Here is a 26,682-nt window from a genome sequence, read left to right as displayed (position 1 = left end):
ATCTTGGTTCAGTGATGCCTTTAGCGGATCAATACCAAAAGGTTCAGATTAAATCTATGAGTCCAATCAATAGTTGAATGGTAAATGAGGAGGGTCACAGGAGTAGGTGAAGGGTTGTCCTGTGTCCCAGACGACATCATTAAACCGTATAAAACACTCCCCAACACGTCATTAAACCCACTCAGCCTATTACTGCAAGGCCACTAGACCAAGCTGAGAAGGCAGCTTGACCTCGGACACATGTTAGGGACTCACTCTCTCACACTCACACACAAAGTAATAAATCGTAGCCCGGGGTCATCCAATGTCTGCTGGGACTGGCGGCTGGTCTTTATAATGCCATTCACAGTATACAGCTTAGAAATGATAGCCTTTACCACTTAATGTATCGTTCCATGAGCCAACAAAGCACATCTTATAACACAAGAGTCAAGAAAACAAACTGCTGATATATCAGGGTTACAGTGATTTATCACGTTGCCAATATTTGTGGCCAATATGATAAACATTTTAATTCTGGACCCACTGGAATTGTGTTTTTGCTTTGAACATAGTGTCTATATTGGTTTTTCCATGTGTCTTGGAGTTTCCCAACCACTGGATCGCTGTGGTATGAGGTCCCGTCTTTAAGAACTACTAGCTACTAAAATAATGACATTAGTGCAAGACTGACTGTCACTGTCACATGAGGGTTACGGCCCGTCCACACAGCAGCGTTAAAAAAATCTTCCAACGGTTCTGCCCATTCACTTTAAATGGGGTGACGTCACTTTGCCTCACTTTTCGCCGAACTGCATTGTGGGAAGCAAAGCGGAGATTTCCAGGCATCTTAGGCTTCAAAAGTTGAGCAATGTTCAACTTTTGAAGCTGAGGTGGAAGCGTCAGCCAATCAATCCTGTTTATGCAAATCTGACAGTACAAGCGCTAGCCAATCAAACCGCGTGTATGCTGGGAGAGACATGCCGCAGGTCATTTCCTCATATTCCAAAAAATGGAGGAGAAATTAATTATAGCGGTAGGCAATCACCCGGTGCTTTATGACCAGTCCCTATTTACCTACCGGGATACAAACCGGAGGAGCCAGGCATGGAGGGAGGTGGCAGAGACAGTGGTAGGTTTTCGCCTGTTTGGGGAGTTTATATCCAGTTTACTTCGGGCTTTTTTGCTTTGTATGTCGGGGGCGGGAGATTCATGTGATTGGTTGTTGTCGCGTTGCTCGCAAAAAATCCCCAAGCTTCAGATACGCCCACCTCCAAGATTTTTTTAACGCTGCTGTGTGGACGTACCGTTAGGCCTAAACGCTATTTCAGTGGATCTTCCAATCTGACAAACATAAAACCCAGAGGGAAAACTTTCTGGCATGATAATAATCTAATATAAAAGACATTGAACACAAAATTAACACCATTAACCAGGCACTGGCCTTACAAAAACATTGTCATTTCAGCTACTTGGTGTGTGCCACAATGGAAAATGCCAGAAGCAGCAGCTCAGAATCATGCACAAAAGACTACGATGGTTTAGGACATGATACAGGCCCGCCAGACTTAATTGCTTTATGACAGAACAAGTCCATTATCAAACGAGTATGGCATCCCCACCCCAGATAAAGAGGGGAGGCGGGGGAAAAGGTTGATAACTATATCTGAAAGGATGAAAGAGCCAACTATAATAGGATGTGGATCATTCAGGGGGGCTTTTGTTTTCAATTGGATATTGACTCTTATCTTGCTGACATTTTGGAGACAGTCTCCTGGTGACATTTAGGAGGCATCACAATTACAGCAGTCTCCTTTTGAGTTCCAACCAGCCAATTACAGATACAAATATTGCTATCCTGTCTGTTAATCTCTTCATGTCATGTCAGAGGGCACAGCACCACTTCGTGTGTGACTGTGTGTGTTTGTGCATGATGCTCAGCCTGCTGCGTGTGTGTCTGTGTGTGTGTTAAGAAATAGCTTACGTAGGGTATTTGCATTCCAGCGGCTGTTCTAACATGTTGTAAATACAAGGTGTTAAAAAAACATAGGAAGGGGGTGGTGGAAATCACTCAGACCCATTACAAGTGCCGCTGGGGGCAGGATGTAGGTTATCATAGATAAACAACTCAGTTCACCTGCAATCACAGTTGACACCAGCATGCTTGTTGTTCTTTATTTAAAACTGATAGGCTGCAACCACCAAAATATTAGTGTCTGATAGCAAGGACACATTTGTGTCAATGGATGTTTTGCATAATAGAAAAGTAACAAATTAGGTTTTAAGTTAGTGCACGTAACTTTCTACCAGATTATAACCAAGGCAAAGGCACAAATTCAAACTTTTGAGCATTTCAAGGCATTCTTTTACAAGGCATCTACATCTTAAAATTCTTACTGAATTTTGATGTGGGGTTTTATTCGCTTTATTCATCAACCAGGACTGAAGGCAATCTGCCTTGAGGTGGAGGTCTGACAGCACATAATGCATGACCATACACCACTCATACTCTACCTCACTTGCATGTAACAAATAAACCGTTCTAAAACCTTCAAAACCCCTATTTATTCCTAATTTAACGCCATACAACATGTATTACACATACACTTCCAATATAGCTGGCATGCAGGGACAAGTAGGGTAAAGAGTGCAAAACATAAACAAGTAAAAAAGTGAAATTGTAAAGTTATACCAATAACAACAATAACGGGCCATTGCCTCCCCACTTGCACAAGCATGTTGTCAAACAAGATACAAAAAAAAAAGAGAAAAAAAAAAGGATGAACGCACACACATTTTCCACTACAGTTTCTATTTTAACCACCTAAATTGCACTCTCTATTAAGGGGGAACTTTGCTGCTAGGTTTTTATGTCTGCATCTGCAATTCAAAGCAATGCATACAGCTGATAAGGACAAAAATAAAACAAAAACACTCTTTGAACCGGCCGTGCAAAATACCGTTCACGTTTTCCAAAACACCCTCACATGCAGTTTCAACTCCACTTGCAGCGTTTTAAAAACCAAAATGTTCTTACCTGGACTCTGGCTCAGAAGCAAAGTTATCAGGGAGCCCCACAGCAGCCGCGGCCAGCTGTGCATCTTGTACCCCGCTTTTCTCCTCTCGCTTCTCCGGGCTTCCCTTTCCCTTTCCCTCTTCTTCTTCTTCTTCTCCTTCTTCTCACAGTTAAATATCAACGGGCTTCTGTTGCAAGTGGACGCTCCGGATTTCACGCTAACCTCATACCATGACTGACTTTGTAGCCCCCTTTCTCTCCCCGACCTCCAACGCCTCCTTCCCTTGTGTGTGATAACGCAACAAAACCGGGATTAAAAAGTTAACTCTGAAGGGAACAGCCTGGCTGTGGTCTCCAACATGTTGTGCTCTAGTTCCTGACGTTGTAGCTACCAAAAGGAGCTGTGGGCTGTACCAAACGCAATATGGGGGGGAGCTAACTCTGTCTGACGCGGGTTATTTAGGCTAATTTATTAACAAATTAGCGTAAATAACATACATGTATCGCGTTCCGTGTTATAACATACAAAACAAATATTGAATGTCCTAAATCCCTTCATTTTATGGCATTTTATGTTCCTCGTCACACTACATACTTTCCTATCCCGCAATATATTGGCTCGCCCAAAATCTCTGCTCTCGTTGTCATTTCTTAAATTACAATGTATTTTTAAAATAAACTGGTGGTCAGTAAATCAAAGTATATTCATACAGTATCTGAATGCATGAGTTATTTGTTTGTGCTTCTTCCACAAAATGTATTTTAACCCTCTAAAGCTGCTTCCTTTTAACACAGTGTGGGTCAAAAAGAGAAGTAGAGGGGGGGGGGAATGCTTCTCTGATGCCACTTCAGTCAGTGGAGGCAAATGACAGTGGTTTTTTAGTGAGGGTGTAATGGGCATGGGATGATGTTATTACAAAGCCATTATTCGGTACCACAGATTTACAAAAAGTTACTGGAGGGATATTAAGTTGTATATTAAAATGTAATTAGGTCCTAAATGATCACTGTGGGCACATCATTTCTGTATTACAAAATGTTCCAAAAGGGATAATTAGAGTTACACAAGTATATGCATGTCGTTTAGACAAAAAAATCACTATAACAGCATTAATCACTATGACAGGCACATTGCAAAGTCCTTTAGGAATATAAAAGTGCTTCCATCAGACATAGAAAACAACCTTTAAGTACAATGAAGTCACTTTATGTTCCGTTATTAAGAATGGAGACACACTACAGCTTCTCATATAAACATAATGTTGACCAGGAATAATAGTACCACAACAGATACTATACACTGTATGTATACAGTTGGAAATAATGTGTTGTAAACCAAAATGTATTCTAAGTATGCTGGTATCAGGGTATGAGAGACCTAAAAAGTGCATTAGATCCCACAAAGTAATATTTGAAACATTTCAATGCTCATCAAAGCATGTTTTTATCAGTTTCATAATGTATAGGCACTAATAAACCCATAGATCATAAATAATGAACATGAACTAAATACTATAATAACAGCAGCACCAGTACAGTGTACCAAATCATGTCCTGTTAAGATAAAATCTAAACAAATGTATGAGTCCATCCCAAAAATGTGTATTTAAATGTATCATTGGTTCAGATTTAGAGAACATAATTGTTTTCTCTCCCTCAAAAGTGTTTCAGTGGGGGTTTTTTTGTATAAAGAAAATCTCGATAAATGTGATATATTCAATTCTAAAGTTGAGCCACCTTCAAACTTGGCCCCAAATTTGATACATAACAGATTTGTGGCAATGCTGAATCAGCACTTACAGTGACATTTGTGTGACTTTTGTGTCAGTTCAACCTGATATTCATTAAGTTCCTGCATGCCTGATTGTAGAGAGGGTTGTTGGCGGGCGTAACAAGAACAGGAGAACTGGCTGGGATGGCAGAGTTTGAGTGTATTGAGATGAAGGGTTGTTTTGGGGTAAAGCTTCAGTATGGGTGCAATGGAGAATGTGACTTCAATGTCTATGCAAAGATCGAAGATCAAAGGCTATACTATCCAAGTAAGCTTGCAGTGGTGCTGGTCAGGTAAAGAGCATGACATCATGGTAAGCCACGCAGGCGAATAACAACAAAATCTGATTTCACTAACCACATTTGGTCTGCAAAGTGAATGTTACAATTCTATAATGCTGATAAATATTGATTTGTTGTTGTCTTTGCTGCTAATATGCAACATTGTTAGCAATAGTCATTGTGGTAGGCTGGGCTGCTGTTCAGGTATTTTGTATGGCATACATTTGAAGGTTTGCTGTGATTTTTGCAAGACAAAAAGATGATTTATCATGGGATTGTTATAGTGAAATAATATCTATGTGTGGTATAATTTCAAGCGTACCATCTAATTTTCTGTCTTTATAAAATAACCAAATCACAAGTATGTGCACTGATCCACTGTAGACCATATATTAGGTCTCTCCTTTTACCCCCTGAAAGGAGGCTTAAAACCGCAACTTTCTAATTATAAGGAAGCTTCAGTTGGGGATGTGAGCTCTCTCGTCCCTAAACAGTACATTCATCATTCTGCACACGCTTCCCCTCCACTCTCCTGTGGAGCATCCATCAGAGTATTACATTTCATCCCAATAAAAGTGTTCTTCTTGTCACTTATTCATGATTGATATGGACCTTTTGAAAAAAAAAAAGGAAAAAGAATGCTCTGGACAAAGAACTGTAGCAGTCTTAGGAGAAATCAAAAAGAGCTAAACAATTTTCAGATGTATTATATATTTTTTTATTCAGCATACCTTTAGATTAAGGAATCACATATAAATGACGTATATGATATCGGTACAATAAGACATTTTAATGTTTTTTTAGGGAACACTGTAAGGCAATCATTGACAAAGGCATGATAACATCTGAGACCCTGAGCTCCTAACATAAGTATTTATAAATAGGAAATAAAAGGGTTAAACATCTGAAAGTAACAATTCTTAATATTTATATATTTTTGGCAACTGAATTTATTTATGGGAGGTTGTCACAGAGCTGAATCAACTAATATTTAAAAGGAACACCTAAGAACATGAAAGTCCCTCAAAAGTTTAGTTTGTCTTCTCTGGGCGCCATGTGGAAACATGATGAATCTTCTTCTGATGTCGATATAAAGGGCTGATTCTAAGCTAACAAAAACACAACGATTATTAGTTAAGGCGATTATACACTAATGAAAACATAGTTATGGAAATTATATGCCATTTCTGCCAATAGATCCCATTACATAATACACTTTAGCCGCGTTCACACCGGAGTACTTTTCACCGTACTTTTCGCGTTTAGTTCCGTTAGTACCCATGGATCTTAAACATGCACTTCTTAGTAACCATACCCTCCTATGAGAGAATTAAATGTGATATACATAAACATAATACTCTTTAACGCCAAAAGAGAAGCGAATAAAGTAAATTAGCTTTACATATGCCGTTTGCTGCGTTATGCTGCCAGTTTGCGGTGACTGAGTGGTAAGCTGATCCAGGATCAGGACCTGAACTCTGGGCAGCAGGCCCGGCTGCATTGTGAGTGGATAGCAGCTGTGGCCATTTCAGCTCCCATCTTGCCTATGGGTGAAGAGATGGAGACATTTAATTATAACCTGTGATTAATGTGTTCACAGCAGGCCAGGAGCCTGCCTGTACAGCGCAGAGAGCTTTCGTGCAGGACTTGTCCATCACAAAGCACTGAGAATGAGTTTGTGTGCTCTCGAGTACACATTATATCAACAATGTCACGTAAGAACCTTATCACTTAAAGTGAGAAAAGTCACACCATCGGCTCCCCTAACTTTGGTATCCTGGGTCTGGTATCTGACACCTTTTGGCCAGTGCAACATATGGTTGTCAGAAAAAAAAACTGAGTGTGATTGCGTGTGTGTGTGTGTGTGTGTGTGTGTGTGGTGTTGTGTGTGGTGGTGTGTGTGTTGTGTGTGTGATGTGATGTGTGGTGTGTGGTGTGTGTGTGTGTGTGTAGGTGTGTAGTGTGGTGTATGTGTGTGGTGTGTGTGTGCTGTGTGTGTGTATGGTAGTGTGTGTGTGTGTGTGTGTGTGTGTGTGTGTGTGTGTGTGTGTGTGTGTGTCTGTGTGTGTGTGTGTGTGTGTGTGTGTGTGTGTGTGTGTGTGTGTGTGCGCAGAGAGAACAGCTGTGGGCTTATCACTTTAGCTTCCGCTGATAAATAAAGAAACATCCTGGGAGATGAAGAGGCAGCTACAGATAAGGCATGTGTGTATGTGTATGTTTGTGTGTGTATTGTCAGTGTGAAATGCAGATATGACCTTCACTCACCACTTGTTTGTGTGGACATTCTTCTGTGAGATTACCACCGGATGTGATACATTTCCATAGCATCTCTCTTTCTCACACATACATACAAGTGCATGGACATTTATAGCCCTGTAACCTGAACCAGAAGTCACACATTTACATAAAATAGACACAGTAAAGTATGCCACGGAGACCACACCAGCTGTGTGGAACCATAGTGGTGGTTTTGCATGGTTTAAAACTATAAATATATGGTTTTACTTTACATTGTTGCCAGCCAGGGCATTGTACCCTACATCTGCCCAATGTCAGCTGGGATTGGCTTCAGCCCCCCTAAACCGTTATAGACAAGATGGACTTGATGTTACCAAGTTTTCAGACAGACTTTTTACATTCCAGACATTTTTACATTTCTTTGTTTCTATCTATTTTGGCGCATTTTGAAAATCAACAGAGAATATAAACCTGTTTGTGTAACTGCCCAATTGTTACAAAGTAGACATTGGTGGTGCATTCAAGGACATATTCACATCACTTGTTAAAAGTGATTGCTTTATAAAGCTATTACCTGTTGTCAGGAGAAAAAACACAAATATTGACACAAATATGGGATATTTATAAAATGTTTTCATATAATGAAATTGAAATCCATGTTTAAATCAGTTATGTACTGTATACATCCTTTTTAAATAAATTAACTCAACAATACTAAAGCCCCTAAATGATTAGAAAATCTGCTAATTTGCTGCTCCCCAGTGGCCCCCCAGTTTTCATGAGATTAATTATTAATATTAATAGCACACATTAGATTAATCTAGGCTTATTAATTAACTGTTTTCGCATGTTTAAATACAATTTGACAAAGCATCATGTGTAATGTGTAAGGAGTCACTAGCAATTACATTCAATTAACTTATCTTACAGGAAAACTCTTCAGTTTTATGGAAGTTTTTGGCTTCTTTGGCTACATTTCTTTTGGTTTGATGGCACATCTACTGTACTGTATGCTTCAGTCTCAGCCTTGTTTCAGCAACCAAGCTTGAATACACCCACGGTACAGAACCATACTTTTGGTGGAGACCAAAACGACAGGAATAAGAAGAAAAATAAACAATGCGGAATCAGAAAGGACATTGACTGGACTTGAATTCCTCGCTCAACAGAAAGAAGACTCTAAAATTATTGTTGACAATTATTGTGTCTGCTTATTGTATGAATAGCCTTTGGCTTTCATGTTAGCTTTACAATTTTCTAAGGCATAATATGTCATTTGTGACCTGGCGATGGGGTTGTACTGCCCCTATAGGCCAAAACATGTGAATACAGCTTTGATTTTTTAGCAAATTCATGAAATGAAACATGCTTAAGAACCAGAATGTTTTTTGCATATTATAATGCTAATGGAAGATTTTCCACACTTCTTGTCTCCCCCACTCCACTCTCGCCATGATGTAATCAAAGACTCCTCATGACATTTAGCAGGGGAACCCAACCATACCACAGTACACATTTATATATATATATACACACACACACACACACACACACACACACACACACACACACACACAACAACACACACACACACACACACACACACACACACACACACACACACACACACATACAGCGCGCCCTGCTGTGGTGTGGTTCAGAGCCCAACAGCCTGTTCTGTGGCCCGTCTAACTACAGGGCTTTTCTGTGTGAGGCTTATTTTCGTGGATGCTCCACTCTCTCCATGTTCTACTCGTACAATGGGCTCGTTTACATTTGGCCAAAAATCAAACACAAACGCTGACATGGACACAGGCCTTTGCCTGGCTTCCCTGTTGGCCTTTGGAAGCATGGAGACTCGGGTTTTGACCACAGACTTGTCCTCGGTCGCAATGAGAAGGGCCTTTATTCTGTGATCCAATCATAACTTGGCCCTTCTGTGTCGTAAAAGAGAACACTGGTGTTATTTAGAGCTTAAAGTCCACTTATTTCTTTTTTTACGTTTGTATTTAATTAGTTTGTGGGATGCAATGTTATTTCTTTTAATCCTTACTTTTTGATGTCGAACAGTATTTTTGACTGAACAGCTGAGATGCACTCATGGATGTTTGGTTGTTCTCTATAACGGTTCTCAATGGTTTTTTTAATTGGCAGATGTCAATGGAATACATGCATGTCCAAGTTAACCAAAGTCTAACTCTATGCACAAGTTATCTGGAAAATGTACAAGCGAAACCACTGAGTGTGGTGGTTACTTTGCAATGAGCTGATTTCGGTCTGTTCTGATATATTAAAAAATTCTCGTGGTGTCAAGCTCTTAGGTGGTAATTGAATTTTTGTGAAATTTGGCTGACATGGTATACCAAAAATGATGTCTTGCCTCCTGCTCCCAGCCAACATTGATTTATTTTAACAATGGAACAATTCTTCCCACTAATCTTACCTGAGTACTATAGTATATATATTTAGTATAACTAAACCTGAAGGCACCTATTTCATGCCATTTTTTGCAGTTAGTCAAAAGTATAAAGAAAATTGTTGTTGTGTAGATATGGGTGGTTGTTGGTTCACTGCTATACTGAAAAAGTAATAAGAGCAATAAGTGGCTGAAGTCTCATGTCTCCAACTCTTACTGTGTGCAGCATATAAGCCCCTTAAACCTGGATCACTCACAGTAACGTAGAAGAGCATCACTTTCACCGGATGACACATTATTCTCTCTTACATGGGCTTTTTTTGGTTGGCTTTTATTTTAGTTTTACACAAACACAGCATCATTAAATAATTATGTTTTACAGGAATCAGATTTTCACATCTTTCAGAATGAGTGATCCACTATAAACATGTGCAGCAAGCGCATAAGAGATTAAGACATGATTGTACATAATCGGCACCTACACAAGCAAACACACACTTGTTCCTGCAGGTGTACATCATTTGTATGTGCATTCACCAAGATTAAACACACACACATTCCTCCTACAAAGTACACACAATGCAACCCACCTATACAGGCTTATGCACCTGGCCTGTTGGCATCAGGTCTTAAAACCTCATTAGAAAGCCATCAGATCTTCCATGACTCACAGAGCCAGGGGCACCGCAGCTCCCAAAGAGGCCCCAGCTCTGAGACTTCATACCCAGAGGGAGCGCACCGAGGCCTGCGTAGAGGAGAGGTGAAGCTGGGGCAGCTCTGGAGGCTCTGGATGCGGTAGGGCGAGGCTTTTTGTTAAAGCCGCTGAAATGGAAACAGAGGCCAAGAGCTTTGATTTGGCTTTGTAGGCAGAATTATCTCTGAGGGCAAGATTAAGATTTGAAAGTAGTATAAATTGCTGCTAATCATCTTATGCAGTCACAAAGTGTCATGCTGCACGCAAACAAGGGGCTCATGCACACACACACACACACACACACACACACACACACACACACACACACACACACACACACACACACACACACACACACACACACACACACACACACACACACACACACACACACACACACACAGCGCTCAGTGGTCCTGTGGGGTAACTGGATACCAATCAGAAATTAAGTTCAGATGTACCAGTGGGGGATTTATAATTTGTATGATGTGTACTCAAAAAAGGCTATATTTAGCATTTGAAGTACACAGGAAACATCACAAGAGGTCTTAGTTATAATTGTAGCAAACGTGCTAAGAATTGAGGGATTGGAATGATTTCTTTTTAAAACGACCACTAAAATTGGGAAATAGCTTATATATTAGATAGGTTAAATACATGTATGGAACATTTTCTTGTATCTCTCCATATTTTTTAAAGGTACACATGTCAAGTTATTTTATTAATCAGTCATTCACTCACTTAGTTCATTGACTGTGTGTACTGTTTTTTCTTTTTTTTGCCCCATCACACCGACTATTGACATATGTGACTTCTTGTCCTTTGTTTAGTGAGATTAAACAATGGAAGATAATAACAATATGGGATTGTCCTCTAATTGTCGTTATGAAACAACTTTTATTTAGTATTCTCTGTTCATATTCGAAAGAGTTGTCTTTGCTGCAATAGTGTTGTTTTTTAATAACAGATTGTGGTTTGGGGAATTAAGATAATAAGGCATTGTATTTGCCATTGGAATTGGTATGTATTTAATGCAGTGCAGCTTGTTTGTTCGCTGCTGGCTGGACGGCCTGTTGAGGGTTGCAGTACAAATCCAACTCTGGCTGAATGCGTCACAGCCCCGACCACAAGGAATGGGACCAAATATTGACATCCAGCTATGAAAGCCAGAGCTGCTATAAAGCTCAAATGTTTACTGGGGGAACTGCTGGTGATTTTAGTGTCCCTGCATCAACTGGACTCCACACAGGGGGGGCCCTGCATACACCCGGCAGACTCCCTTACATTCCAGCCTCAGTTCACCCCTCATCACCGCAGCATTACATTAAACTTGCCAATGATCCACTTAAAAACAAGGATGTTGACTAAACAGAGTCAATAGTAGGGGTGTAAGAACACACACAAGTCACTGTTCGGTTCATCAAAGTTTTTGTACTGACGTGTCTTCCTTTTTCAAACACCATGTACTTATATATTTGATCTGAGGGGTCGACTAATCATGATACATTGAGATCCATTCAACAAATCACCATTTTCTTTTCAATGTGGACATCTCACAACAATGACAGCACATGACAACCTATCACAATTACATTGTTTACTTCAATATGTTGGCCAATCAGACACATGATAGTGCATATTATAAGTACTTTACATTTTAACATGAAAAATACATTTCCTCCTGAATCTAATATAAAGAACGTCACATATGTTGCAGTGATGACGTTCTAGAGAACTGAAATAATCTTTTAATGTTAAAAAATAACTAATAGCTCAAATAAAACCAACAATGAAACAATGTTTTCACAAGTCTCAATTGTACAATGTCAGACTGCCATGTTTAAATGCACTGACTCACTGACTAGAAGCTCTTGGAAAAGCACCTACTTACTGCAGATGAAAAGACATATTGACATTAATGTGGAACATGGCATGTCTTTCACTGCTCTTACAAGTGGAGTCATGGTCACTCAACCCCCACATATTTCCTTTGATTTTAAAAATCAAGGCTGAATGTTCAGAGATGTACTCCAGTGAATGTGGTGTGTGTCCTTCAATTCACACACTGATTGATGTGCACTTGATTTAAAACCCTTTTTTCCTTCTTTCTGAAGTCCTCTGCCATCGTTGATAACAAGCTCTTGCGAAATCGCCCCTTTCACTTTTCAACAAAATGATAGGTCAGGCGCTTAACAGGGTGTAATTACGTGATGATTTCCCTCGTCCACATGTTCCATCAGAAACTCAAAGCTGGACGTCTGCTGTAAATGCCCAGGAGTTCTCTATAAATACTTGTCTTTTCTATCGGACCCTTTGTGCTCCTCCAGAATGGAACTTGGAATTGTGCGCCGCTTCTTTTCCAGGCACCAGCACTTTCCCAGCAACAGCTGGATAGTGACAGTGCACACAAAGACCCAGCAAACATGATCAAAAACACACACATACAGTGTACACCGATATGTATGCATATATGTGTGCGGGCATGCATGTGTACACAGAGAATCCTAATTTTCTACTTACAAAAGCTCTGGATCCTCTGGGGCTTATAAAGGCTTGTTGGGTTTTTGTCTGGCTTCTTTAGAATGTCTTCTACCCCGCTTGGATTTTCTTTTAACCTCCAAAATAACAGATCTGCGGTGTATGCAGGCTTCCATGCAAGCTTCTTTTCTTTAGGCGATATGGGCAGAAGGTGGGGCATGCAGCTGTGTCAATAGGCTACCAGGCAATCCAAAAGCAGCATTATAGCCCTGTAAAGTGCCTTTTATGTTGGCCTCCTGGCTAAAAGACAGGCCTGTTTACACTTTGCTCTTTGTAAAAAGTCTTACACCTGTGTTTGGGGGAGGGGGCATATACAGTTGGGTGTGAAGGTGTGTGCACTTACCTGTTGAGAGATGAGCAGCACCTGTTGCATTAATGGACTCCGTGAACTTGGACGTTCTCTTGGAAGTTTAATGTTTGGCACAAGTAATTAACTGTTAAAGTGATGATCGGGGAAGAGAAGTAGAAAATAAATCTAATCTGGTAATGTTTGCCTTATACTGTATGTTGAACAAAGGTCAGTTTTTTGAACGCTTTATTTACAACTTTTTATATTTCAAACTATATTTAGTCAAGTTTGAACTGTTCAGATTAGTTTCACTTAAATGTTTGCTCAGCCTAAATAGAGAACTATTTACTTACTTACTAGTGTTTTTCACATGCAAGCTGCGATTTATACATTGGATCATTTATTTGGCAAAAATTGACCAGATTCAGTGATATAAAAAGAAAGGCAATGAAAAAATAGAAAACTACTAGCTGGAACAAATTGTCTATGAAGAAATAGTCCCAGTGAAAACTGCACTGAAAGAACTGAAACTTTGTAGTCTACCTAGTAGGTTGAAAGCAATAATAATACGTTTACATACTAAATATTAGGTTCAACTTCATATAATTGCGCTCAACTAACCTAATACAGTTAATTGAAATCTGTTGACATTATACATTTAACTAAAGTCTACGTTTCAGCTTTATTGGATAATCCAGAATAACAAAACCCTTCTTTGCTCTTTGAAAAAAATAGAAGAAGCCCTACTATTATGTGCGCTTAGATCTGTTTAATTGAGCATACCAAGAATAAAGAATAACGAAAAGCAGACATATTACATGTTAAAACCTTAAGACATCATAATCTGAACTTTACGCTGACACTACTCATTAAAAAGCAAGTGAAACAAGTTAATAGAAATAGCAAATAAATGTCCTGGCACCAGATCCAGCTGGCCCAGCAGCTTGCCACAGAATTCATTTCATGCTACATCTCATGGCCTAAAGAGCCAGGACTGAAAAGGATGCAGTGATAATTGTGCTGCTGAATTTGGCGTGAACAAAACATATTTTTTACAAGGAGAGGGTGGAGATGGGGGGACAGGGAAGCATGCTGATGCATCCATAACACACACACATTCAATACAAATTCATCTCAGAGACCTTTAATCAACAGTGCAACCTAATGAGAGCATTCTACTAATTATATCAATTTGGCAGACATATTTACCCAGAGCAACAAACATTGGGAGCTATTCTGGGGTTCATTGTCTTGCCGAAGTATGTTTGGACATGACTGGGGAATTAAAGCACCAGATCCTTATATTAACTCAACATGATACCTCCTATGATCTCAGAAAACGTAACCAGATACACACTATTTCTTAATGCTCTTAATGTCCTTCATTTTTGTAAAGCACTTTGAATTGCCTTGTGTTGAAAGGTGCTATTTAAATAAACTTGCCTTGCCTTGCATGGATGATAGCAATTATTGAACCTGTGGATCCTTACCATAATATCCACACAAATAGTCACCCAAATTACACACAGATAAACAAACACTATGCTCTCTTACCTATAGTTTATAACTAATGGACAAACAAACAAAAATGAATCCCCAGTTAGTTGTGATAGTGTATATAATACATGTTTTTCATCCTTGATTCATAGTTAAATTTGTTAAGAGTTTATTGCCATACTTCTTCTTTCCAGAGGAACTTATTTTGCCTCCGGGAAATACATGCTGGAGGTGAACCAGTAAAAAAAACTATCCATGTTGAGAAGCTATTTTGGCAGGCAATCGGAAGCTCTTAGGCCAAGAAAGACTTCCGTCAGCCAACACCCCATCTAAAACTTCTGTAGAATCTACTCCACAAGTTGGACCATTTGGTTAAGACACTATAAAGATATATTATTAACAATGACCCAAGTTTATTCAGCTGAGTCAAGTGCACAATAAGTCAAATAAATGTTACAAAGATAAATGGCAATGGCACTTAAGGAGTTCAGACCTTTGCAAAGGTCCCTGGTAATTTTTGATACCTCATGTATTCTTATATATATACATTTTTGGCAATGAAAATTTGACAAACCGGCAGACAGACCAAGTTTTTTTTTTGCATTACCTGTGTGACCGGTTTGTCACCCCATAAAGAGTCAGCTCTTAATTATTTCTGGTAAGTCCATTTAGTTTTCAACAAACTTAGCATGTGCTATGCTAATAGTACCTGGCCCTGCCCAGCTCCACTCTCTTATCAAAATATTGTCCCTTCTGTTGCAAAAAAAACATAATGGCGACGGCAAAAATCAAGACTTCAAAACGGTGGTTGATGTCACGTTGGCTTGGCCATATCTATGGTTTTGTCTCAGGGACTGAATTTCAGGGAAATCCCCTTTGTCACCCAGATTTGTTTGATGAAACTCTCCCTGTCCTTGAGATAGTCACGTAACTCAAAGTGCTCACTCTCTGGGTCACAGGGGTGAGAGCATCAGCTTAATGAGACGTGAAGCTCTTGCGGTTTCAGTGTTGCTACCGATGCTTCTCTGTGAGTTCTGTGAAATCCCTCAGAGAAATGTTCAAAGTAATTATACACTGTCTGCGCTGTCTAATATTGCGACTGGCTGCTCTAAATTCCTGAAAGATTCATAAACATGCACGCTGGCCCACAGCAATTTTGGTACTGTGTTACACGGTATTATTCAATCTGCTATGTTGAACACTTCTGACCGAAACAATTCTGTTCTTGAATAATAACTGTGGTAGGGGTCCACTGAGCTGTCTGGCGCCATCGTCCTCCTAAACATGTCATTACTGTAACCACAAGGTCAGCATGGCACAACCCAGCACACACTTCCTCTGAAATACATATCAGGGCTTAACTATTTTAATGTATAAACAATATGTCAGCAAAAGCTTATGAAACACACCACAAATAAAGACATATCATGTCCATAAATTGTAGTCTATCAATCAACACAATCAGAATTAGAATAATGTTTTGGAGTAACCACTCAATAATCGTGACTGCTATGGATAATTCTCGGGCTACATGTTTAGGCATTAACTAATAAAGGTAAGGACATCTACATACCAGCATCTCTCAATCTCACTATGCAACACAGGATAACTGTGTTTAATCCATGCACAATAAAAATGTAAAAACCACAATCTAACTAGAGAGTAATATTGATTTTCTCATGTTATTCTTGGCAAAAAGTGAATAATCTATTTCCCAGAAACAGAAACAGGTAGGTTGACACGGACGAGGAATTTGTGTTGAAGCTAGACTGGGAAAGCTTCACAACCGATGAACATCACTCCGAGGTCAACGTGTTTAATTGATGAAACATCAATTGTCTATGAATGGCAGAAAAATGGTTGAAAAGATCAATTAGAAAAACATATTGCAAATCCTTCTAATAATTGAGAGCCTGAAAACAATCAATCATGTTCTATGTGAAGAAGTACGTGAAACAGTTATATAAAATATAATCGGAGGATGAAACCCTCTTTAATCGTCACATGCGCACAGCACAAACAGATGTGATCTCCGGGGAGCAATGGGGAGTGTGGGGGGGTGTCCGGTGCCCTGCTCAAGGGCACCACGGCAGGGCCCAGGAGGTGAACTGTGACCTCTAGCAGTCCACACTCCATTTTTAGGTCTGTTCGGGGACTTGAACCAGCGATACGTCTCCGAGTCCAAGTCCCTACTGACTGAGCCAGTTAATGAATTATTACATTTTTCAAATCCAGCAAGGAAAACCTATAGACTGAACAACAAATCTAAATTTGCATCGGTAAAGTTTCTCTAGTTAGGGTTGCTGGTTCAAACTGAAAGGTCAGGAAAAGCAAAAGAAGATCATAGATCCAAGCATTGGAAGAGAGAGGGACACAGCTAACTGCTCCTTGGTCTCCAATACCCTGGAGTCTCACTTAGCCTTATTTCTCCTCTCTACTCCCCTCATCCCGTCGACTTCTTCCCCCCCTGCCCCCCCCCCTGCTCCCACCACTCGCTCGAACAGATTGGAGGAAATGAAAGTCTCCAAATTGGCCACAGTGGCGAGTTAAGGGAGACTCTAAGACCACATTGGCTCTGCTTTTAAACCAGCTATCATGCGGTATCTAGCCCAGATCCTCTGTCTCTGTCTCCTGTATTAAATTAGCATCAGAAAGCAGCCTGTTTGAACCAATAGCCGGTTATGGTCTTTGTGTTTATATTGGACCATGTAAGAGTGCCCATTAGTGGTTAATATAATAAGAGTACCACGTGAAAGGCTGCAATGTGAACTTTTGTATGTCTTCAGCCCCCTCAGTCTGTGTGTGAGTCAGACTGTGCCTTCTTATGTGAATTAGGTTTATTAAGATTCCAACATAAGTGTTTTAACGCCAGGGTTTGATGATTTTGAAAATGGTAATCACAACTTCTTATCTGCACACAGTAGGTTACAATGTGGTTTTATCTTAATGCTGGAAACATTTGCATTATGTTTATGACCCTACATGAGGGCTCGGTTCATTGCAGCAACTTATTTCCATTCAGGTTTGCATTTAAAGATGCAGTGAAGTCACTTTATGTAAGTAACTGCTTTATGTGTATCTTTTACCAAAGTACTATCAATACAAATGATATACCTGGCCAGGGAGCCTTCCATTTTAAGAACAACATTGAGAGAAGCTACGGTTTCTTCATAATCTTTTCTATTAGTTTATTTATATGTAAATGTGCAACAAACACTCCAATGTGTCTGAGCCTTAAGTGAAGTTACTGTTTTTCAAGATATGTTAAAGCGTCCACATGTTTTTGGCTAGTCTTGTCATATTGTACATTTGATCTTTCTTTTCTTTCAGTTTGGCTAAACTACTTGAAAAATACATATAATAATCTCAGGAAACTGCTCTGGTAAATAAATAAATAATTAAATACATTAAAATCATAGTTAACTATGTTATACTCATTAACTCTCATCTCAAAATTCTGTATTGGCTACAAAATATTTTAAACCTTTGATTAAATATGTCTTTCTGCAATGGCCCGTGGGACTTGTAGTCATCTGCTAAAGTTGAACCTTAATACAATTGTGTACATTTTTCTAATGGACCTGAATTGTTTTTTAATTGAGTGGAATCTTTTTGAACTGATAACTTAAACAGACCAGTCTGGCATGTAGAAGTGAAAAAAGAAAAGACATTACATTAGCCCTGACATTATAAACTCTCCCCTGCCTCCCTGACGCTGTTCCTCTCTCTCTCTCTCTTTCCTTACTTTGTTGTTGATCGTGCCCCTCTTGCCGTGTAAAGTAAGATTAAGTTCACAGCTGCCAATTTTTTCACCTCTAAAGGTGGAAACGAGCCTCAAAGCCCTGCAGGCTAGTTTTTTTCCCAATGGATTTCACATTTGAACTTTTACCATGCCACACAACCCACACACATATACACACCCACAAAATCATCACACACTCTTTCTTGACAGCAGTCCCTTGTCGGTGATTGTCTTACACACAGGGGACAGCTCTGAGCTGCAAAAGACCCGAGTCTGAACCTGTCTCAATAGAGCGATTTGCTTAGAAAAAGGAATAGGCAGAAAGAGAAATTAAGTTCTGCCTCCCGGTATTCAGGATTCATAAATCCACATTGTGAGCTGAGCTGTGAGGCTCATCAAAGCAACAAGAAGCATCAGCCATTGATCTGTTCAATTATGAACCTTAAAGGCTAATACATTATATCAAATGGTCTTTGATTATATACACAGATATTATATTTGACAGAATATGTGCCATTTTCTCATAAACTTCTATAGAGTCGGTGTTCTTTTTTCATCCAGTTGAGTTTCCCCTGTTGGGCATTAGGGAGAATGCAAGTTTAAGGTAATTGCAATAACTTATTTTTTAGGACCATGAGGTTGCAGATGGCTATGCCAATGTATTTCTACGTTTTTTTTGCGCACCATAACTGCTTAAATCTTCTGCTATGTTTTCAATTTAAATGTTTTCTGGTGCTCATTGTGTATGATCACTTCTGCATTATAATTGCTGCTTGGTCAAGTTTATAGCAGGGTGACATATTACGAGTTAATTATACAGGATAATCAGCCTAATGTACTGTCTTAGCATCAATTTACCCCATTATGTTAAAATGTAAAGGGTAGGGCTTAGGGATAGGAATTACATGACTTCATTGTGCTTGTGTAATTAATGCTGACCACATTAAACTAATTGTTGGCTAATTTTGATAAATACTATGTTAATTTAAGTGAAAAGGTTTGTTGCTGTGTATTTTGAGCAATGTAACAGGCCTATTCATGGGAATAGTCCTACAAATTGTATCTAATAAAAAAGAATGGCTTGTTCTGAAGTCTTTCATGGTCCCAAGAGGGTATATTTTTAGGAACTAGGAGATCTTTCGACTTTTCTTTTAAGCTCCAGGAGGAGGACTACTGTTTTGTAAGTGATTGTGAAAGAGAGATCAAAGAGTTGGCACTTGATATCACATGAGGGAGAAAGGCAGTGATTATGTAAACAGATACATTCTACACACTTCTTTGTCCGCAACCGCATCCAGTACAACACTTCAGCTGAAAACATAATAACTCTCAAGTTTGAACAGGGATAGCCTTTCATTGCTTCATCCAGAAATATTTGCTTCAAACAGCTAAATATTCCACCCAAACCTTTGAAAACCAAAAACATCCCTAGGGCTTAATGTTAAATTGGTGTATCAAATCAGTGGCGCTACGTCCTTGTTTTTGTTGTTTTATAAAACTTGACTTGTATATAACGTTTATAATTGAGAGCTGTTTTCAGGTCATCAATGTGTATTGTATATGTTCCTATCAAATAAACCATGCAGTAATACATAACATTCATTCAAAATGGTAGGTTACATTACCTACCATTTCCTATTTCATGGTAAAAGTTCATTTCTGCAGATGTGTTTCACAGTCACTTCAATACGTCCCAGATAAAGACTCCATTAGATAAATTGAACCTGCAGGCAGTTTTAAGTTGGCTGCACCATTCAACTGAAGCCTTTCCCTGATTACATGCCCCACTGTATAAAGTAAAATAGGGAATACATAATTCTGATTGGCATGGAGAGTGTGCATTGAGCCTGATAATCAGAATGGATTGCCATTTATTTTCAGCTGATCCAGTCAACCTGACAATGTGTTCGTGTTAGCCAATTTCTGGTTGGGAGGGGAAGATGTTTGTTTGTTTTTTTGCCCTACCAACCAATCATTATGAATCCATATCTCCAATATTAATTGTAGTTAACCTGTAGAAGCTGCTGTGAGCAACTAACTATTGTTTAAGACATTTAACACAGACATATGTGCATGTCGGAGTTATAATTATTTCTTAATACCATAAATCTAATCGATCGATTTATGATCGATAGATTTATGATTAGAAAATTATAAAAGTAGGGTAGACATGTGGAGATTATCCGACTGAACAAAACGTGATCCGTCTCTTAAATATGTGTCAACCACAGGCCTTATTTCGAGCTATTTTCCAAAATCCTATGGAGAAATTGCATTGCTTTTTTATCGAGGGAACCGGAAGAAGCTTACTTCCGGGTTTTAGAACGCGTCACTGCACCACTCTATGAGGCTGCATCAACTATATGAGTACACTACATTTTAACACTTTAGAAGGAGTGTTAAAGTAACCTTTATTTTGAGTTTGACAAATGGTTACATGAGGTATAGGACCACGGCAGTCTGTTACCAAGCTGCTGCACAATGGGATTATTTCCAAAATCCCAGAAATGTTTCTATGACTATTACATTATAGATGTGTTATACGTCATTGGTCATTTGATCAGTCAGTTAGGAAAGTAATCAACCAGCTAATTTCTACTGCTACTAGTAATGTGTATCCACACAGAGTCTGGCCAAGGTAAGATATGAGAGTTTTCTAATTTTCCCAGTTTCTTTTGTTCAGGAGTCTTACCAAAAGAAACTACATTTTGGAACATTCTTTTATTTATGATTTTTGTATCTCCTAATTATAACTTAGAAAGTAGTAGTTACTCAAATATATAATCATGACATAAATCTTCTGACGGTAGAATTATATAATTATGAGATTGATTTCATAATACTGAGACGTTTTCTCGTATGTTATATGAACGCTGTCTAATTGCAAGATATCACACACCAGAGGATGTAATTACAGGAAGCCATTGTTCATAGGTCATATACAAATGTTTTTCTTTGGTGGATGCAATGTGCTTCTGGGCTGTGCCTCATGTTTTAAGACTTTTGGTGATTAACTTTTTTAGTATGAAGTGGTTTGTAAATGCACCCAGTCACGAACAAATGAAGAAGCTGTATTGGCAGTATGTCCGGCAGTGGCTCAGTCAGTAGGGGCTTGGACTTTGAGCTGTAGGGTCGCCGGTTCAAATCCCCAACCAGACCTAAATATGGAGTGTGGACTTCTACTTGGAGAGGTCCCAGTTCACCTCCTGGGCCCTGCCGTGGTGCCCTTGAGCAAGGCACCGGACACCCCCTCACTCCCATTGCTCCCCGGGCGCTGTGCAATAGCTGCCCACTGCTCCTAGTACTAGACTCCTGGTACTTGGATGGGTTAAATGCAGAGGCCAAATTTCACTGTGTGTGCTGTGTGCTCTGCATGTGACCATTAAAGAGGGTTTCATCCCTCCAATTCTTCTCTCTATTGGTGAAGCAATGTATAAGAACTTAGTCAAAACTCTGAAATAGGGTCTCCATAGAAGCATTTCTGTTTAAAAAAAGGAAATAAATGCCATTTGAAAGTCTCCCAACATAATCACATCCCCCAACAACAACAACAACAACCTCCTCCCACACAAAGATACAAACCCCCTCCTCATGTGATGTGTGTTGGTTTGCAAGTCCTGCATGCGTTCAGCAGTGAGGGTGTTAATGGATGGGGAATCCCTCTTTGTGGATTATAGATGAGGGTTGGTGACCTGTTTCCGTGACTGAATCTGTGATTAGGTGATACAGCAGCATCGGGCTCTTTTAAGTCTAAATTATTCAGGAATTGCCGCTGGCCACCAAGCGGTTTCACTCATTGCATATTTTGATCGAGAAATAACACATGGAATCTAATTTCATGATGGGAAAACATTTTCAAGTTAATTTTACACAACAGTGGGCAAACCAGTGGTGTATAAATCTATAAGGCTTTCGAAAATAAGTATGCACATTAAAGAAACCAATTTCACCCACAGATATTTTGTATACAGTCAAATCTGATAAGACTGCGATGTCCAATGCAGTCCAGGTAGCCTATTTATGCAGTTATTTGTTCTGATTTAGTGTGAACCTGCTTTCCTTCAACTCGATACCTCTACTCCAGTAAGTGATTTTCCATGAGAGTATTTTGACAATGCCAACACAACATCCTGCACATGCAGTATGGAGGACAGCCATGCTGATGGATGAATCTGTGCCTTCTTTCCAAATAAGATCCCAACCAACAGATACAAAAACATGTTTTTATGGTGTTGCACTTTGTGGTTTATCATGCATAACTGAAATTATGGTTAAATCATTGGTCAATTCGGAAAATATAACAATGTATCCTGTATTTACACAACAACTTGCGGCGTTTTTCTTCAACACAGGATGAACAACTGAAAAAATGATGTTCCTGGTTGAGCTAATATTAAATACAATATATCCTTTCACAGTAACTTCCATTTATCTGTAACTGAATATAACCACCAACATTTCCAGGCTGTACAAACAGCCATTTTTGCATCCTTTCATAGCATTTTATTGGTAGACTTTAGGCAACATATTTATGAATGACTGATGACTGCCAGGAGGCAAATACCTGGTAAATAGGATGTGGTTGTGCGATGTTTTCTGACTGCAAGTTGACAAGGACCACTTAAATGCACCATTTAACGCAGGACTGACCCAGAATGGATTGTGGGATACCACCAGCTATAAATGTAGTGAAAGGAAAGCTGCAATTCTAAGCCACGTTGGAAATCTTTTGAAATGGAACAGGCCTTGTCCATCTTTTTTCTGTCTTTAAATGTAGACCCCAAACAATGTAACTCTTACCTTAGGATTCGGCATAATGAAGACATAATGTCATGTCGTTATTTTGTAGTCCTCCAAATCTGTCTAGAGTAATCTGTGGTCTCAGCTACCATCATCACAAAAGATGATTGGTGTAATGCTGTATTCACACTATGTTGGTAGAATGTAAAGAAAAGGGATTTTAGCCTCCTGTTGTTCTGACTTGATTGTGCATATTTGCAAGAATACTTACTATAATTGCGACCATTGGTAGACTTGTCACACCTGGGAGATAGCCTGAATGTCTTTTTTTTAACCAAGTGAATCTTTATACAAACAAACAAACAAACTCCTTTAAACTCAATCGACTTAAAACAATGCAATACTGGATTATATGTAAATGTAACTACCAGTCAGTTAGATAGATTAGCCTGCTACCGTTTGTAGATGTTTCAAAGGCAATAAAATGATTAAGTGGCTATAAACCTTTAGCTAGCTAGTTGGCTCAGCAGCTCCTTCACTACCATCTTTAGCTTGCTAAGTAGCTAGCTGTTCTATCTTTCCTTCAACATTTATAACTTCAGTTTTCCTGCTGTTTGTATACAAATGTCAGACTTTCAATATTTAGTTATACAACGCAATAGAACCTACTGACGTTAGGGTTTTACATTGGATTTCCCCTACAAGAGGCTGGTGAGGTCTTTAGCACTGTGCTGGAGCGATTAAAGATGATTACAGATGGAAGCGCCCAGGAGATGATTTCCAGAGGGAGGGAGACGCAGAGAAGAAGGCACTAAAAGATGTTGACAGTGGAAAAGTTAAGCATCTCTTTCTCCCCAGTATATTTGTCATCACTGTTAGCGCTGTCATGTTAAGTCCAGGCATGCTGTGATCGGTTTATAATATCCCACAGCTAAAAATGCTGCGTATAGTTACAGTGCCATAGTAAATGTACAGTAGTTTGCCTTTGAGTGAATGCATTTAATTGCCAGGTTCTTACATCAAATGCTTTTCAATCTGCACTTCATTATTGCTGCACTCCAGCGGGTGGGAAAGTCAGGTGTGTTGATCTGAGGTATGTGTGTGTGTGTGTGTGTGTGTGTGTGTGTGTGTGTGTGTGTGTGTGTGTGTGTGTGTGTGAGAGAGAGTGTGTTTGTAAAAGTAACCCACGGCTGTTAAGTGCTATGAGCCTTAGGAAAACATTTCCACTTTTCCGAAGTTATGAATGCTCTCACTAAATCACCACTGAATCTCCCACGCGCTCTGCACTCAGTTGTCCATGAATTACCTGCTCACTCACGCTCACACACGCTCACACACCAGTCCGTACAACAAATAGAATATCTCTTTGCTGCAACACTAAATCTCTATGAAGTGTTTAATTATGGTAATAATGTTTTCACATCTCTTAAAATGTATGTCAGAGCAGAATGGGAAAAACACTTCAACACTTTTTGAAAAGTTAATACATGGTGGAAGTTAAATATATCAAATTTCACTGAAGAGGCCCAAAAAGCAATTCCCAATAGCAATACAAACAGCTTGGACGCATTTACTCGTGGGAAGCTGTGAGGGATCATGCACTTGGCAAAAGGTAAAGCAACTTGCAACAAATCTTTAAAAAATCTGACTGCTGAAGTGGGATTTTATATGGCTAGCAGCCATGTATTTGTGTTTGTTTCTGTGACAGCTTGACTAGCTTACCGATTACTTTACTCTGTTTATTTTCAGTTTAACATCTTCAAGAGTTTCTTTGGTAGCAATATACATCTTTCTGTTAACATATTGTGAAATAATACACCTGGCAAATGTAATATGTATTCAGTCTATGGCTCAAGATGCTCCAGCATGCTGTCCAACATATTTTGAGATTTCTAGTCTTGCACTTAATTATTCACATACAAATGGCAAAAATAGTTGTATTAAGATGAAACAGACGGCTAAAGAGAGGAGCCTAAACTATGGCTTCCTTTTTACTTCAGTTATATTTGTGAATTTCAGTTTTTGGAAAGTAACAGAAATGGTCAGACACAGCATCACCAAATCCCATGGAAGACTGTCTGACAGGCCCTTCTTCCTTCGGCCAATCAAAAACGCACATATTCACAGGTTTTTTCTGCTCTTTATCTTCTTTTGTAACAATCGTGATGAAAGAGAAAATCAAATCAAATCAAGTTTTATTTATATAGCACATTTTTAAAACGATTTTTGGTCGAGCCAAAGTGCTGTACATATAATAATTACCTTACAGTAAGGACACTTCACAGCAAATACAACAGCACAGTTTATGCAGAATATCGACACCCTCTGTCCTTAGACCCTTAGATCCTTAGAAAATGATGGCTCTAATAGGACTCCTGTATGGTATTTCATGCCTAATAGACAAGAGTCCCACGTAAAAAATCCCTTTGTGCTGCTTGAATAGCATCTTCTTGTGGTCTTATTGTGTGCTAAGAGGTTTGTATAGTATAAGGACATACTCTAGCAGAGGTAATTTTTTTTATGTATGATGTGACAGAGCAATTGTGCTGAATGTATTTGGTTACCCAAGTGACTGTTATTTTGTTATTTTGTATATATTGATTGTTGTGTTTTATCTTAATGTGTGCATATGTGTAAATGTGTCTGTTGATTGTATATATAGGATATACACATATTTGTATACATATTTGTTTATTTGTATTATTGTATTTTGTATTCGGGATTGTTGGAAACGTTATTTCGATCTCTCTGTCTGTAAAAACACACAGAAAAATGTACAGTAAAGTTGACTTTGACTTTTGACTTGATATTTCTGAGACATTTCCACCTATAAGAACAGCCTATAATCTCCACTGTCAAATGACTTTTGAGAAAGCATTGCATTTTCATTTCATTTCAAACCTTTATTTATCCAGGTGTATCCCTTGAGATCATTGATCTCTTTTTCAAGGGAGACCTGCTCAAGTAGGTTCCGCATGAAACATACAAACATAAAACAACAGAACAACAAAAAGGACATCATACAGCATCAATACAGGGATTACAATTTACATAACTATCCACATGAACATGTACCAACAGCATCCGATTGAGTAGCATCCAACCGAGCTTTAAAAAACATTTAGTGGCACCAGATTGCTCAGTTTCCATTTCAATTGAATTTGCAGACTATTCCAAGACAGAGGAGCTGCGCATCTAAAAGCTATCTTCCCTAAGACAGTCCTAGCAGTTGGCACATTTAATAAAACCACAGCATGCGATCTCAGGCAGTAGCCACTTACAATTCGCCGTGAGATCAGGGAGCAGATGTAGGATGGAAGTTTCACTAACATGGCTTTGTAAATAAAAATGTACCAGTGACTGAGCCTCCGTACAGTTAGTGAAGGCAAACCTGCCCTTGCATACAGGGTACAGTGATGGGTTAATAATTTACAGTTTGTCACAAACTTGATCAGGTAATTGGAAGGTGCATTCATATAAA

General features: G+C 39.1%; 1 protein-coding gene across 3 annotated transcripts in view; it reads right to left on the bottom strand.

Moving 5' to 3' along the window:
- lrp4 (low density lipoprotein receptor-related protein 4) overlaps window positions 1-3,339 on the bottom strand; it is a 121,599-nt gene extending 118,260 nt beyond the window's left edge. For all 3 annotated transcript variants that reach the window (XM_034116653.1, XM_034116654.1, XM_034116655.1), the window contains exon 1: window positions 3,017-3,339. In XM_034116653.1, coding sequence (XP_033972544.1) covers window positions 3,017-3,080 — 64 coding nt within the window. In that variant the 5' untranslated portion in view covers window positions 3,081-3,339. The remainder of the gene's footprint in view (window positions 1-3,016) is intronic.
- Between the last annotated feature and the right edge of the window lie 23,343 nt (window positions 3,340-26,682).

This window comes from Trematomus bernacchii, unplaced genomic scaffold (assembly GCF_902827165.1).
Source record: "Trematomus bernacchii unplaced genomic scaffold, fTreBer1.1, whole genome shotgun sequence".
NCBI classification, from domain to species: Eukaryota; Metazoa; Chordata; class Actinopteri; order Perciformes; family Nototheniidae; genus Trematomus; species Trematomus bernacchii.
The sequence above is the reverse complement of the archived record's forward strand: the minus strand, read 5'-3'. Positions and strand labels throughout refer to the sequence as shown.